The sequence below is a fragment of the Pimephales promelas genome, chromosome 4, assembly GCF_988280905.1.
Source record: "Pimephales promelas chromosome 4, fPimPro1.hap1.1, whole genome shotgun sequence".
In the NCBI taxonomy this organism is placed as follows: Eukaryota; Metazoa; Chordata; class Actinopteri; order Cypriniformes; family Leuciscidae; genus Pimephales; species Pimephales promelas.
Window position 1 is genome coordinate 15467255 of NC_142772.1, and position 17642 is coordinate 15484896.

Consider the following 17642-nt stretch of genomic DNA (forward strand, 5'->3'; position numbering starts at 1 on the left):
AGCCAAATTAGATCACAGAAGATTATTTAAAACACTCGACTTGCGTTATAAAGTAAGTTTGGAGCACAAACATGGTTTTAATCTCATAAATGTTTGTGTGATGGTGTGCTAAGCTAACATGCTAGCTAGCCCAGGTGCACCTGTCACCAAAAGTTATTCTTTTATGTTTTTGTTTTGTTTGTTTTTTTTCTAAAGAGAAATGCTTACTGAAATGTTTCAGTGCATTTGATAGTTTCAATTGTGAAGCTAGAACTTTGATAAAATAAATTAGGGTTTGAAACCCTATAAACAGCCTGTGAATAGCTAGTCGTTAGTAGCTATAATGCAGACAAAAAAATGCATATTTTGAGCCATAACCAGTCTGGAGAGGTGTGAATGTGTGCATGGGGAGACTGAGACTGAATGGGGCTCGTTTGCACCACAAAACAATAGAGACATGACTTACTGAATCGATGACTTAGAAGATGACTAAACATCAGTTTGCATTTTAGAGTCTAATAAATAAAAAAAAAGTAGTTTGACATAATCTTGAAAAACATTTAACTAAATACAGAGTTTTAGACTTATCATTTTCAAATTTTAAATATAAAATGGTCACACATATGGCTTTAACTGCAGTGCATTTCTAGATTGCTACAGGACCAACTTCAATTTTATTTTCATGAAGATGTTTCATAAAAATAAATTTCTTATAACTTTACAAAACATTGAAGCTATTTAAAAAAATGTTTTTCATTATGACAATAATTAATTCTACATTTACAATAAACTACCAGGTGTCAGCTTTCAAATGAGATCATACTTGTGCTTTTAGTGCAAAGGGTTCATGAACTGTATCTGTTTCTGTTTGGGTGTGTCATTTCTGGGGATTTTTCAAAAGTGGGGTTTATTTATTCAGCCGCTTAGGAGAAAACAGTGATATCATCGTCCATCTCAGTTCAGTTCTCATATTATTCAGGCAGATCAATAATATTGTTCAATATTGAGTGTCCTCAACTAAGCAAGCCAAAGGCGACAACATGTGACATTGGCAAGGAACCAAAACTCCGTCAGGTGACAGAATAGAGAAAAAACCTTGGGAGAAACCAGGCTCAGTCGAGGGGCCAGTTTTCCTCTGGCCAACAAAACGACCCGTGTATGAGTATGGTTCAGACAGCCTTACAGGTTAGAAGTCAGATTGGATCAGAACATTCAGAATATTATCCAGTTCCATCTGGTTGAAGATCAGGGTCATCACGCCGGTATGGAGACAGGTTTGTTAGGATGGCTGTCGTGCAGGATGGCTGAGTGCAGATGGCTGTCGTGTTGATGAGTCAAGTCAAGTCAGGGCACATTTATTTATATAGCGCTTTTCACAATACAGATTGTATCAAAGCAGCTTCACAGTGATAACATGAAAGTAGTACAACACAGATCAATAATATTGCTAAACACTAAATAACCCCAACTGAGCAAGCCCAAAGCAAGCCAAAAGCAAGGTGACAGTGGCAAGGAACCAAAACTCCATCAGATTGGATGGAGAAAAAACCTTGGGAGAACCCAGGCTCAGTCGGGGGCCAGTTCTCCTCTGGCTTACATTTATATTGTTTATATATAAATAATAAATATAAATATTGTTTATGCATAAAACGGCGCCATAACATATCGCAGGCGTTGAGTTGTCTCCTCACAGGCGTTGGTCCTCTGATCGCAGGCGTTGGGGCATCCGAATCCCCGTGAGAGGCTGGAGACAAAACTGGACCTGACGAACGCCATTTTTCTCGGGACAAGTGTCCCGAGATAACAGCAGAAAGGCAGATGGGAAATAATTAGCATAGCTGATGTTCATAATGATTTCCATTATACGGGAGTCGGTGTTAGAAAACCACTATCTAACAAACTCTCCGTAACCCAACCATACGCGCCGACCCGTTGACTAAGGCTGTCGAGCCCCACTGTCGCGGAAATGCGTTTCAGTGGCAAACGGTTCCGTATGGCATAACAGAGGACTAAAAAGTAAGCATAATGTGAATGCTTGACTAAAGAGATGCGTCTTTAATCTAGTTTTAAACTGTGTCAGCGAGTCAGAGCCTCGGACCGTATCGGGAAGGCTATTCCAGAGTTTTGGAGCTAAATGCGAGAACGCCCTCCCTCCTTTAGTGGACTTTGATATCCTAGGAATGGCCAGAAGCCTTGAATTTAGTGATCTTAAGGAACGCGGTGGATTGTAGGGCAAAAGAAGGTCCTTTAAGTACATAGGTGCTAAACCATTTAGGGCTTTATAGGTTAGTAGCAGTATTTTGTAATTGATACGGAACTTAAAGCAGAACTAAGTAACTTTTTTTACCTTAACTGAACAGCTTTGGAGTCATTGTAATGTTAATATTACTGATTTCGTGTTGAATGGTGATCATCTCGCACCCCCCTGTTGCCTGTGAGCCGCAAAACCACCCTTGCAACTTTGGGCCGGCGGCTCGCCGGCCTCAGTGTTAGGAAGTATCGTGAGATTTCAGGTCTCGCGAGGTAACGAATTGCTTTACGGCACTATACGCGCACACGCATGCGTACACGCCCCCGGCCATCCAGGAGCCGGCTAGCTATAAGAAAAAGGTAACGCTAGATATTGAATTCTTCAAGTTTTCGTGATGGCTGATGTAAAAGAAGAAGAAGACAGCTCGGAAGTGTTTATCAGAGAAACAAAGAAGAGAAAACGGACCGGCTTTTTCAGAATAGAGAGAACTGAAAGAAAGCGAAGCCTGCAAAACCGATGCTGACCTGGCCTTCTTGCTGTTGCACTTGTAAGTATCTTTATAATAAACTGTGTTTAATGTTTGTATTTCTTGTAATTGTGACCTCGGGAGTCGGGATGTTTGCTATTGTCTGTTTTTTTTTTATTATATTATGCTCGCTGTCTGTTACCGGCTTACTAGTACGTTAGATACTGTAACTTAGATGTTAGCATTTTCATTAGCAAACAAACTTGCTTGTTTTCTGTAAGTAAGTGTTTTGTCCGTTCCTCTATCAGGGTTTATTTGTGTTTCTCAGATCGCCTATAAATCGATATGAAATTCTACAAATTATGCATTAGTTTAGCTTGTCGTCAGCCTCAGAATTAGTAACGTTATACTGTGCTGCTGACTTGATAATGCATAAACCGACACGAGAGCTGCTAGCTAATAATGCAACTTTTTTATATTTATTTACCCACATTTACACAAACAGAACTATAAGTAAACGAGAAATTGCATTGCAACTTCACACATGCAACTCCATCTGTGCTATTTTGACCTTGTCTATAAATGATATGTTGATAAAAGATTGATACATTTTCTTTTTCCTTTTTAGCTACAAGCGTTGGCAAGTGTTATCAACTCCGAGGCACCCCAGACCACCAGTACCACCGGTCTCAAGCTTCAATAATAAAATAAACAAACTTGTAATAAACAAATTAAACGTGTTTGACTTTCTTTGGTCAATCGTTACGATAGACAACTCGGATCACCAGAAAAATTATGAATGTAACGTAACATGTATTTTGATAATGCATAATCAAAGTAGCTATAGCTGTAGGCTAAACTAAAAATAAATAAATAGCGGAAATATTTCTTATAGTATTATTGATTTTTAACCATAATGTTACTGATAACGTTTGGTAACACAATAAAAATATACACTATCTCAACATTTGAATAATATTGTTCTGAGAATCATACCGCAGTGGATATGGCTCGGGCGTCAGTTTTGTTTGAAATGTGCTGGGGACAGAGACGCATTCGGAAGGGCATTTTCAAAAGTGCTGGGTAACGCATTCATTCTTTTTTCTCTTTCGAGTAGGTAATATTTTGAACGACGATGTCCATAGCTTCCTGATGCACATAAATAAAAATGAGCACAATACAGTGATGGTCCGGCCAGAGGTTCCGCACTCGAATAGTTTTTATTTTCCCCTCATCAAAACCAATAATGTTTATCAGTGGTTGAATTGAAATAATGTTTATCAGTGGTTTTATATGTTTTGATGAGTGGGGGAAAATATACGAGAGAGGAATTAGAAACCATGAGAAAAAGGGACACGTTTGTGTGCATTTTTATTTGTGATTTCACCGGAAAGAATCTCCGCAACGGATTGAAGCGCGTTTCTGAGAGAAGCCAACACATTTCAGTGCTAGATCGCCTGTTATTTAACAAACAAATGAAACGAATGCTGTTAACTGGAGATGTTTTATTTGCATTGGTACATCTGTGCCGCGAGATGTTTCAAAAGTGGTGGGGACAAAATCCGTTTGTTCGCCGGCTTCTCTGAAAACAAATTCACATGGCCTGCCTGAACGAGATGGGAGGGGGAGTTGACAACGAGTTTACGACAGTTTTCTCATGTATATATACTCCGAAACTGTAGGGGGAGCTCGAGAGAGAAACCTGCGAGAAAACAGCAAAGAAGTTTCCAGTCTTACTGAGCGCTGCTTTAATGAGGCCTTCACAGGGGAGAGTTTAGTTGACACAATTTCTGCTGACACTTCAGGAATGTGTTGTATTTGTGTCTTGGTGCAGGTTTACCGTCTGATCCGGATACGACCGGATCTGGAAGACTACAGTAAACTCGGGGTAAACGGGATAGCCTAGATGCCATTCTTTTTATGATGTAATGAGTACAGGGGCTTGTCTGAAGTATAAAATCATTGGTTACTCGTAAGCCAATCACAATAACGTTTGGTTATGACGTGTGTTATTCGCCAGCTCAGCCGCATCGAATTTCCACTGTAAACTTATGTATAATGTGAAAATGAAACCATCGAGCGAAATAGCAGAGTGAACATGGCTGACCGAGTTTTGCTGCCTCCTTAACCTGATCCTCTATGAGTGCAACCAAGGGGGACACAATCACAACTATCGCCTTGCTGGCCTTTGGCCAGCCCAGTTTTTCGCTGAAGATTGGTAATAGTTGATAAATTAAACGTTTCCCCAAACCTGTCAGGAGTAGGGACAGGTGCCTAAACATCACCTCCATTCAAAATATTTAACAAACACTCTTCTTGTTCGGGCTTCAGTTTGCAAATGCCGGGAATATTCTCCACAACAGAGCGAATTGCATTCCGTGTCTCCATATCCACAGTCGTTTTCGATTTCCCTAACCTAAAATGCAATCTTGGTGCTTAGTGTCTACATCACGGCTCTCAGCCCGTTCTCTGTGGATTTCAAATGAAAGATTGGTATCAAAGAGCACACCCAGATTCCTAACTGATGACGAAGACTTGACGGAGCAGCCGTCAAATGTTAGACAGTATTCTGGGTTATTAAATGATGAGTTTTTTTTGTTCAATAATTAGAAACACTTTTTTTCTTTAGAATTAAAGGTTCTCTAAGCGATGTGGGGCCAAAACATTTTTTGTCACATACATCAAACGTCAAACGTCTCCTCACTATCGGCTAGCTGCCTGTCCCCTAAACACACTGTAAAAAAACGCGGTCTCTGTAGACACCACAGGCTCCACAAACGGCAACAAAAACAATCATGTCTCACCCGGACCACGAAACCTAACAAACAGTGTTCCAGCCAATCACTGGCAAGAAGTATTTGAGGGTGGGTCTGGGGGGTTAGTGCGCGTGCACATGAAGGGGGTGTGTGTGTGAAGGAGAGAGAAGCATAAGAGGGAAGTTTGAAAAATGGCCGAAACACGACCAAAGAGACGTCGTTCTGAGGAACAATTTAAAAAGAAGAAGGAGTCGGATAAAGAACGTGCGAAGTTCCCGAATTTACATCGGTAGCAAAGCTTTTGAACAATGCCGAGAACTCCGGCGGCAGAAGGGCTTCCAGTCCGACATTCAGGTTGCTCTGTTTTTGCTGGACAGGTGGGTAACGTTAATTAGTTTTTTTTTCTTCTAAATTGACGCTTATGTTCGCCAAACCCACACAATGATATAATTAGCTAGAAATGCACGTTCACAATTATTTCAGGAAGGACGGAAGGGAGGAGGAGGAGATGAGATGCGGAGGAGGGAGGGTCTAGCTAGCCTCCGATTTGTTTGAAAATATGTCGAACGTCAACACCCAGGATCGCTCAGAGAACCTTTAAGTTGTAGGAAATTACTATTCATCCATTTTTTTATATCAGCTGTGCATTCTGTTAATATTGTGAATTGGTCATTTTAGTTGGGGCATGGATAAATATAGATCTATTCATAGATAGAGTATCATCAGTATAACAGTGAGAACTAATGCCATGCTTCCTAATGGCATCTCCCAAGGGTATCATGTACAGGGTGAAAGGCAATGGTCCTAGTACTGACCCTTGCGGTACTCCATTCTGAACTTGTGATCGATATGACTGTAACGCAGGATGTTGTTGTGAGAAGGAGGCGGGAACCGGCGAACGTTCACATACTTTTAATAAATAAATAAATACAAAACGAAAGTTAATGCCCCTCACAGACAACTGCTGCCACATTTAATAAAAGCAGTTTCACTTGAAACTGCTGCCACATTTAATAAAACAGAAACCGTTCAAAATAGTTCAGGCTTGTCCTCTCTCAACCTTCACTGCCGTTGCTTTAAGTCTATTCAAAAAAATGTTGTGGTCGATGGTATCAAATGCAGCACTAAGATTCAGTAACACTAAGTCCCCGTCCACACCACTGCGTTTTCGTTTAAGAACGGAGACCTTTTGCTACGTTTGCACCTCTCGTCCAGACTAAAATGGAAAAAACAATGACCTAAAATGGAGAAGTTTAGAAGTTTTGCGTTTTGAATCTCCGGAGGCCGTTTTAGTGAAGACGGGACAAAATGGAGGACCTTAGAAACGATGACGCAGAGGCTCATGCTCGGCTCTATGATTGGGTGTCATCAGTCATGACGTGTCCTTCCCTGATTCGTCAGACACTTATCAGGTAGCTAATGTTACTTTCTTCTTCATCAAATCTGAGGAATAGTCAACACGCATGCCAAGTGTTGGTGAATGGTCACGTGATCCGCGTTTTCTCTCTTTTTAATGTGGACGGTATCAATTCTAATACGCAGATAAAACGCTGGTGTGGACAGAGATCGTACTTGTTTTAATTCTCCGTTTATAAACAAAAACACAGTAGTGTGGATGGTGCCTAATAGAGAGATACAAACACGATCGGATAAGAACAAATCTTTTGTAGCTCTTATGAGAGCAGTCTTAGTACTATGATATGGTCTAAATGCTTACTGGAAATCCTCACAGATACTATTTCTTTCTAAAAAGGAACATAGTTGTTAGGAAACTGCCTTCTCTAGTATTTTTGACAGAAAGGTTAGATTTGAGATCGACCTGTAATTGACTCATTTCTATGATCAATTATTTTTTTTTAAACAGGTTTAATAGCCAGCTTAAAGGTTTTTGGTACATCCTAATGATTTTAAGAAGAGAATCTAAAAAGAGAAGTGGGCAATGTATTAATTAACATGAACTAACTGGCAACAGGAAGTGAACTTTAACGAAGCAGCCCCCGCCGCACGTTTGACCTACATGTACGGAATTTCTGTGGCACATGGATCATGTCCAGACATAAAAAAGCCTCTTGGAGCAATGCCCTAAACCCAACAGGAAGTCAGCCATTTTTAATTTTTATTTTGGATGCGTAGCAAATTCATAGCGCATCGGCTGAGCTCCACAATATGCAATGCGGCCGCCTCATACCCCGACATGCTACAGGTGCGAGGGCCCGTCCATCGCTGCTTGCAGCTTTAATTTTAAATGTATTTGCATGTATAATTACAGACGTAGCCTTGTGTTTTATTTTATTTTTTTTCAAATGCCAGCACTGGCTTTATAGCCACTAGGCTACTAGTTATGGTATTTTGTGTCTACCACAAACGCGTACAAACATTATGGACCTGAATTTTGTATAAGTACTAATGTTGTAAATGTATTTTTCATGTATATATGCTTTATGACGTTATTTTCGATTTGATCAAGAATGTAAACTTGCCAACGCTGTTTGTGTTTAACATTAGTAGCCAGTCAGTTGCTATCATTGCCAGTCAGATGCTATTGTGTAAAACAAATGTGTATATGGTTCAAAAATGTAGCAAATTATCATTCAGAAACGTTTAGTAAGAGCCGTGTGTGGTGAGGTTCTGCTTGACTTGATTCATCGTGGCTTTCTCGGTCTGATTCTGCCTCACTGATACTGCAGTCTCGACAACATTATTTACGTGTATCCACCGTCTATAGTATGCACTTTTGGCATGCCCGTTTCGCCCGTAAAGGTAATGGGCGTTAACCTTCCGGTCAACGTGAGCGACAGTTTAGCCAATCACAACACACCGGCCCAAACTAACCAATCTGAGCCCATTGCCTGTTTCTGAGGGAGTGGTTTCATAGAATCAGGAAGTCAGCCGCTCGTTCAGGGTACAGAGGAGAGCGCGGCTTACAATAAAGGTGAAGTTTATGAAAAATAAGACTTTTTAAAAAAGAAAAACCACGAATACATGTTATATTGCACCCCATAAACACAATCATGCAAAGAAAAAAAAGCAGTCAACCCCCCCTTTAATAAATGCTGTAGAAATATTGTTCATTCTTGTTCATCCCATTTTAACTAAGGTAGTTAACTAATGTTAACTAATGACACCTTATGTAAAGTGTTACCTTTGTTTTTGTTCATTTGGCAGATTTCATGATTTCAATATATTTGGTGTGTGAACAGTTTTAAATGATAAAAAAAAAAATCATCATCTAATTGCGTACAATTAATGAATCGCATCACAAATTGAATTACTTTTTAAGGAAAGAAAACACGCAGTTCAAATCCTACTTCTAAAATTACAAATGTGAAATGTTACTTTACCGGGGGTTAAAAGTGCTCTTTAGAATGATAATATAAGCCGTGGTTAAGCACAGTGTAAAAATCCCTTTTGTGTGTGTGTTTCTACTGCATTTACCACCTTTTTTCCTCTGCTTATTTCTCAGGCCAGTCAGCTCGGTGTGTACAAAGCTTTTGTGGACAACTATAAAATCGCAGTGGAGACGGCAGAGAAATGCAGCCAGGCCAACATCCAATTTCAGAAGATCTCTGAGGTGAGATCATCTACCTCTGGCCATCCAGCCCTAGTGTTGTTACAATACTGGAATGTCCAACTTCGAAATGATACCTTGATAATGATCGATATTCCTAATCATTTTCCAATACCACAGGGACAACTGCCTCACATACCGCCATACAGATAATTTGTTAATTTTGTTATCATTTTTTGATAATTTGGGTCATTGTGTTGCAATCGTTTACACACAGAACAGGGAGGCTTTATTTTAATCGTTGAACTAAATTTTAAAAATAGAAGAGTAAACTAATTTCAAACGATAGAAATTTGTACAAAGAAATACAATATAAATAAAGAGACAAATGAAATAAACATGGCTTTAAGTTTTTCAGGTGGGTCTAACAGTAGTTTTCTGGTAAGAAATAATACAGAAATTAAACTAATCAAATGTAAAATAACACTGGATAGTCTTCATTGTAAAAATGAAATGCAGATTAATGATTTCAATTAAAGCTACAAAAGTTATTCCGTCAAGAGCAGAAAGTGATTTTCTGTCTGTATTTGGTTCTTTGATTAACATGACAGACAGCAGAAGGTTTATCAGGCGGCTATGACTTTAAAGGCAGGGTAGGCAGGTTTTTACTAAAAAACTTTTCCCCAAATTGGTTTAAACTGTCTTTATTTACCAATACATAATTAAAATGTAACTCTGAAAAGGAGAGTATCAAAATCAATTGTCTGTTGTCCTCTCAGGGCTGCAATAAACAAAGCTACCTAATCCATTCACTCCCACCCCCTCCCTTCTGGGCTCCTTCCAAAGCCACGTCCCACACATGAACGTGCAATGCCGAGTCCGACCGCTCCGCTGGAGGACGCGTTTACCAGCGCCGAGCGGAAAGGAGCCCAGTGCATGTAGTGACATCATGTCAGAATCACATGTAATACAATACCTAACTTTATCATTATGAATATAAACAACTAACATGGCTGTTAGTACTCACTATCAAGCTAGCATATTGATACAGGTAAAGTTTAAAATATATTGAGTTTGATTCGGTAACAAGCTAGTAACATAAGGCAAAGCTAAAAACATGTTGCATTGATACATGTTCATTATACACTGCGATGAAGGTGAATTTCGTGTAAGATTTCTAACATATACAGTGTTTTGGATGTAAGCACTGTTGGCTCTGATGAGGACTACACTCCGAAGACAAGTAGGCTGCCACATCGACGGCTCAAGGACAGGTCAGGGGTCGAGGGCGAAGCAGAATACTGTCTTCCTTTTTTGCCTTGTTTGCCTTCGCTGACTGTATATGCAGGCACTGGGAATTTTCACTGCTCTTTCTCTGCCATAATTGTGATTCTTCCTAGCTTCCGGCCGATACGTGCCTCTTCCCTTCCTCGAGTCAAACGAGTGCGCGCATGTGGGCAGCTCCTGTAACAGCAGGGGTGGTAGCCATGGTAGCGAGGGAGAGTGACAGTCACCCAGCCAATCATTTCAATCATTTCATTCGTTTCCGAATGGAAATAAGTAACTGTGTTTATTGCTGCCCTGAGAGGACAACAGACACTCGATTTTTATACTCTCCTTTTCAGAGTACTTACATTATAATTTTGTATTGGTATATAAGTAAGGAATAATTGACGACAGGCCGTTGAATTATTAGAAAAATAATGGACACCCGAGGTGGTAATGCGGTCACGACGCGAACCTCGGGTGTGCATTATTTTTCGGATAATTCAACGGCCTAAAGTCAATTATTCCGCTTATTCTACAGTTACCACACCTCAAAACATTGTTCAGATGATTCATATCAAGACGTTTGTCACGTTTTTGACATTAAAGCGCTCTTGTATGTAGGACTAAATTCTTACGCATCTAATCCCATGCCTCCGTTGCTAATTCCAAAACGTCATTTTCGTCAAACGACAACAGGTAGTAACGGAGGTTTGAGCAACTTATTGCAGACTAATGTAATGATGGGGACACACTTACAATTCGCTGAAATATTCGAAGACCGACTTTCCATCGACTGCAGGTCTTACTAAACACCAACTATGTGAACACAGACTGAACGCACTGAACGTGCGTTTGGGCATGATCAGTCAGAAGCATCAAATTACATTCATAACTGGCCTTAGTAGGCCTAAACTAGTCTGTCCCGGCTTTATGCAGTTATTAATGCAGTTATTAGAGAGAGAGAGAGATGTTGAAATAATGAGACAGAAAAGCATGTGCGTCAATATTATTATTTATTTATTTATTTATTTATTAACTTCGTTTTAATTAATTAGTTCATTATTGTTTTCTTTAATTGACAGTAGATAACCCAATAAATGAAAAACACAAAGCCCTTTTAACAAGTAAGCCTATCAATAATTATTTATTTGTTATATTATCTGACTGGAATAATTACGAAAATCCGTGCAGCAGAACAATTAATTTATTTATATAGCCTATTCAGTTTAATTTTGTATAGGCCTATTATAGATAGGACTACATACTTTATTTTTTAAAATTAAACTAAGTTAGACATCGAAAGTTGCAATCAAGCGCATGGGGCTGCATGTCTTCTCTTGTTATGAATTGTATTTTCCGTTAACTACGCGCAGTGATATGGAACTGTAATGCGGTTCAAACTTGCCTGAAACTACTTTAGCTGTGCGTTTCCCTGAAAATAATTGCACACCTTTAGAACGTTCTCAACCAATCAGAATCAAGCATTCAACAGCCCTTTAGTATAAAGACAGTTTAAACAAATTTGGTAAAATATTTTTTTTTTTTAGAAAAAAAAAAACTGTCTTCCCTGCCTTTAAGTACACAGATCCAATATTCTGTTACACAACATGTGTTTTCTCTCAACTATTTGCGTTCCATATCTCACTGTATTTACCTGAATACTCTGCAAGATGGGAATTTTGACAATTTGGTATGTATTTGACTGTTTAAGTAGCCTGACTTTGTCATACTCATATTCAAGAGAGAATATGAAAGAATATGAAACTCCTCCGTTGGGCTTTGATTATGAGGCATGTCGTAACCGAACCAGGAAAAAAAAACCCTCTGCACTCAATTGGATAGTCGATAGACCTACAACCAATCAGAGCAACGCAGTAAGTCAACTCCTTTGCATAGCACAGTTTTCAAATACAGAACGTAGCCTAACTTTACTTATTTTAGAAGTTAAATAACGAGTGTTGCTTCTTTTACTCACTTCTCCATGAGTGGCACCAAAGGAGAAACCACAACGACCTCAGGCATTTCATTACGTCCCATCTTCTTAGCAACCGTCAGAGCCAGCTGATAAGTTACACTTTTCCCGAATCATGTAGGAAGGACGCCAAAAATATCTTTCCGATCGACAAATGCCTTGATTGCAGTTCTCTGTTTGTCTATTAAAATGAATGTTCTGTCGATTTATTTTACAAAAGACGTGACAGCGGAATCTATACATCTCAATTCTACAGCTGCAGTCATCTTTGACAAGTGCTCTTTGATAACGTGATGATTACGTGCCTGCAGATCACCTGTCCATCATCGTATAAAGCCTGCCCTGGCAATTTGATTGGCCTGATCATTTTTTGACTGATCATAATTACTCCTCAATGGATCAAGTCCAGACCGAACTTCCCGACCAAAAAATGTTGTGGGCGGAGTTCGGGCTGGCATCCAGGCTACTGTTTAAGTGCAATAAGCCATGAAAAATAACTTTTTGTACTCTCAAGCTGTTTGAGAGGCTGCTTCATGAGAATGGTGCATGCACTTTTAGTGTGAGTACGAAATCTGTGGGAATTACTAAAATTATCATTTGAACAAACACGTAACCCTAACATGCAAAGTATTAAAAATCTGTTTTTTTTCATCTAGATTTGGCTTTGATGCCTTAAACTGAGTCTGACAGATGATAACAGGCAAAATTACATAAACTTAAATTGGAACCATCTTGCCATATCTCAAGACCCCCTTTAATTGGGGCTGAAATCTTTTGACCTAGCAATCTCTTTTGACCTAGCAATTGCATTAGCAACTCAAAAGAGTTTTGCCCCAATTGAATGGGGTCTTGAGATATGGCAAGGCGGTTCCAATTTAAGTTTGTCATTTTGCCTGTTATCATCTGTCAGACTCAGTTTAAGGCATCAAAGCCAAATCTAGATGAAAAACAGATGTTTAATACATTGCATGTTAGGGTTACTATTGCAATGCAAGTGCCCACAAAAGCATTTTCGCATCACATCTAGCTATCATCCTCTACTTGATGCTTTTACTCATACACACATACACAAGCAGCCTTCTGCATCACATTTCTCTTGATTATTCCATGCAGGATGTATGCGTCACATTTTGCTGCCTGAGCCAGACCAGGCTCTGTATATATGTGCACTTGTATTGGTGTGTGCTTATAGTAGGCATCTTTTCTGTTTACAGAATCTGAAAGTTAAAGGTCCAAAAGAATCCAAGGACTGCACCACAAGCACCACCATGGAGGGTAAGAGCGTATCTATTGATCTGTGATGTGTGTGACATGCATGAGCGAACCGTATTTACACTATGTGAGCCTGAATCTGTTTCTTTGTGATTTGATGTGTTGATTGATGGTACATTGTGAGAGTAAATTGTCATGTATGTGCAAGTGAGCTGTGAGCAGTGTCTCTTAAGAATGAGTTCAGCTCTGCATCTTTCTACTTGTGTATGCAGCATCCACAACTCAAGTGTGTGTGAGGAAGAGTGTGTGCTTGCTCATTCTGAGTGTTTTGGAGTGTGGGAGAGCAGGAGTGTACGACTCTCTCTCTCTTGCTGCTTTGTCCGTGTTTGTGAGGGATGGATAAAAGGGGCTGCAGAATGAGAAGGAAGTAGTGAGAGAGCATTTAGAGAAGACTGCAGGATTAGTGGAAGTTTGTCATGGAGATTCTTCTAGTTCTCCGGCTGTGTTGTAACTGCACCTATGGTAACTGTATTGCATTTTAATGCTTTGACTCAATTCATGATTGTTGTGTGTAGGGGTCGACCGATTTGTGATTTTCAGGGCCGATGCAATACCGATTATTACAGATCAAATAGACCGATAACCGATATTTTGAATATATATGATATTTTAGCTTATGTCTGGTGTAAAACTATAAATTAATGTCAAAATTAAGTTGACAAATACTTTCTTTAAATGATTTTAATCATCATTTAATCATATATTTGAATATGATAACTGTTATTAATAATAATAATAATAATAATAATAATAATAACAAAGTGCAGGGAGCACCCAGCAGCATTCTGTAAACATTTTGTAAAACTTAAAGACTCTATTGTCTCTATTGTCAAAGACTCTAAAAACAAAACAACAACAACCCAACAATAAAATCACATACCGTTCATTTGAAAAACACAGTTAATAGAATCCAGTTATTTTGCTAGTTTAATCTAACTTTAAAGAGAGGAAGTAACCATTAGCGCATTGGTTATTGCCTTAAATTATATGCATGGCACACTTTTAGTTATGGCTTGTTAAACAATATTTGTCACGAAATGGAGTTTTTAAAAGTAAAAGGGTCTGAGAGATACTTATTTAGTAACACAATACTTATCTCTTATCTCTTAAATAATTTTGAACAGCTCTCATATTAAACACTATCCAAACTGTTATACCTAAAATAGCTTTTTTTTTTAGCCCTATGTCACTCTTAAAATGTTAGAATGTTAGAAAATAGAAAATTGTACTTTGCATATAGGCTACTGTAAAAAGACAAAGTTGATCATTATGTAAATTATTTTCATTTCATGAATATTGTGACCAACATGATCACATACACAAAAAGCCTAATACACAATCAATTCACCAAGTTAATAACATTAAAGATTTGTTTTAAAGGAGTGTCTTTTATCTTACCTACTAAACTTAAAAAAAGGTTAACACAAAAACCTTTGAGCGCGCTTACCGTGCGCCTAATCGCCTATTTGAAATAACGACCTCGAGCGCGCAAAAGACGCGATACGTGAACTAATCAAGAGACCCCCTTGACATCGCTTCTGTGCACGGCACCTTCTCAGCAATTAGGGGCGCCATTGCCAATAATTGAATCAAAATGGTAAAAAAATAGAAAACCTTCGCGGCACTGAGGATTTTTTTAACTGCTCGTGCGTGCCGCCCCCATGTGACATGAAGAAATGCCGCCCCGGGCGACTGCCCGGTTCGCCCGTGCCTAGAACCGCTACTGTGCTTTCCTTAATATTGTAAAACACTAACCTCATTTAGTGTGTGTGTGTGTTTGTATGTATATACAGTATATTTTGCAAAGCCCTCACTGATGCATGCTCTTCAGCACACTTCTCTTCGACAGTCAAAGCGGGGGTTAAGTTTTTGCACGTTGTGCAGAATAACCATCTTTATATATATATATATATATATATATATATATATATATATATATATACTTAAAAAAGCGGGGTTAAGTTTTTGCACATCGTGCAGAATAACACTAAAGGCACCATATATATACTTAAAGGGCACCTATTATGGAAAATTCACTTTTACATGGTGTTTGAACATAAATGTGTGTTGGCAGTGTGTGAGCAAAACCACCCTCGAACGATAGAAATCCACCCAGTGTTTTTTTTTACAATCTCAATAAATCATATCCACTGTCTCAGAACGAGCTGTTCTAAGATTCAGCTCTTTGTGACGTAGAAAGTGAGAAAGGGGTTTCATTGACAGTGTGGTTGTGGCATAAGCCCCTTTCACACAGCGAGTTGATCCCAGGAAATTGCCGGGAAACTGCCAGAACGCCGTCTGTGTGAACGCAAACACGACCTGGGATTGATTCTGGGATTGATCCCGGGTTGGGGACCTAGTAACATTGCCGTAATCAGTCCCGGAACGCGCGCTGTGTGAACAAAAGCCAGGACCAATGCCGTAAAGGGTGTGTCATAGTGATGACGCTCGTGCCATCGCGCGACTCTGTTGCTCTTAGAAGAAAGTTTGTGTTCGTCATCAACAAAGAAAGGACGAACAAATACCTGCAAACTGGAGCGAAGCAGAGCTAGGTGTGTCCATGGTTAACCGGTTAACCGATTGACCGTTTAAAATTGCATAACCGAGTGAAACCTTTTTGCTTGGTTAAGTGGCGTCAACACATATTTGCACAAAAACTTTTGCGTTTTTTTTTTCTGATTGTCGATAAAAAAATATTGTGAAATGACAGCGTTTCTATTAACGGTGTTATGTGACTAAAACATTTTTTTTTTTCCTTTCGCGATAAGCCATTTAAAAAATAATGGCAACGGACGTTGGTATATCACAGCCACCCCACTAGACATTATTATTATTTATGGAAGGAGACGTGGTGTGTCATCCAAGCATTAATGGCAGGGAAAGTCACAGTTTCTGTGTGTTTCTCCCTCATTTCTGCTCCGCGGTCTTGATTGTGGCATTTCTTTGAGGTTTCGTCTAGTAGGCTATTCCTTGTATCTTTTATGAATTTTAAAACAGAACTCTGCCTCGTATATGTCCAAACGGTCAGTGTACTTTTGTGTTCATTCGTTTCGCCTTATTTAATCCGTAGGCCTAATTGCAAAACGAAAAATGAACGGTTGTTGTATTTTGTAAAACGCAGAGTTGAACACCAAAATGTTCATTTGAACTGCATGTACGTCAAATGTTGCGCAAAAATATATAGGCTATATATCGACGAATTTTCAAATATTTGTTTGATTTTTTGCCCCTTTAAACATTTCAAATATTTGACAAATGAATATGGGAAAAAAAGATTTTACTGGTTTTCTGAGGCCAAATTAGAACCTGGAAATGATATTTTCCCCGCAGTGCTGAATGAGAAGAGCCCTAACCACAGCCTACAGAAAGGGGATTTATAGATGATTTATAAGATATAATAAATGTGTCTGATAATAAAATAATATAAAATAACGAGGCATTAATTGTTTATTAATAAACTATTGTTTTCTAAATCAGTTTCTGCTAAAAACAAATCTCCATCCCCGGATGCACCTTTAGAGAGAAATAGAATTAGATAGGCTACATCAGGGGTTTTCAAATTGCAAATTGGGTGAATGTGAGCCTCCCCTTAGAGTAGGTGAGGACAGCCGAGCCCCCCCCCCCCCCCCCCCCAAAAAAAAAAAAAAAAAAAAAAAACACTGTCTGCAAGCCCTAACCCATGCCTCTGCAGTAAATGCCATCTTTTGTGTGTTCCAGGCAATGATGAGTTTCAATAACAACTGATTGTATGATCAACAACAAATCTTTTTTAATATTGTATGTATTTGAAGACATTTTATTTTCATTCATAAATGATTCTTTGCAACAGAAAATAGTTTCCAACTTCATGCAGGCCTAATTGAGGCTACTTTTAAAATCACTGAACATCAGTAGCATATGCCTAACCACAATTCAACAAAACATGCTTAAAGAGATGCACATCAAAATGAAAATTCTATCATCATATACTCACCCTCAAGTTGTTTTAAACCTGTATGAATGTCTTTCTTCTGCTAAACACAAAGAAATATATTTTGAAAAATGTCAGTAACCAAACAGTAAACTGGTCCCATTGACTTACTAAAAAATACAATGGAAGTCAATGGTTCCTGTTAACTGTTTGGTTACTGACATTCTTATTAATAATAATAATAATAATAATAATAATC

The 17642-nt window shown here is 38.8% G+C and overlaps 1 protein-coding gene across 3 annotated transcripts in view; it reads left to right on the forward strand.

Annotated features, from left to right (window-relative positions):
• The window catches only part of abr (ABR activator of RhoGEF and GTPase), a 490118-nt gene that overhangs the window by 164719 nt on the left and 307757 nt on the right, over window positions 1–17642 (forward strand). For all 3 annotated transcript variants that reach the window (XM_039662200.2, XM_039662201.2, XM_039662202.2), the window contains 2 exons: window positions 8916–9023; window positions 13416–13476. In XM_039662200.2, coding sequence (XP_039518134.2) covers window positions 8916–9023; window positions 13416–13476 — 169 coding nt within the window. The remainder of the gene's footprint in view (window positions 1–8915; window positions 9024–13415; window positions 13477–17642) is intronic.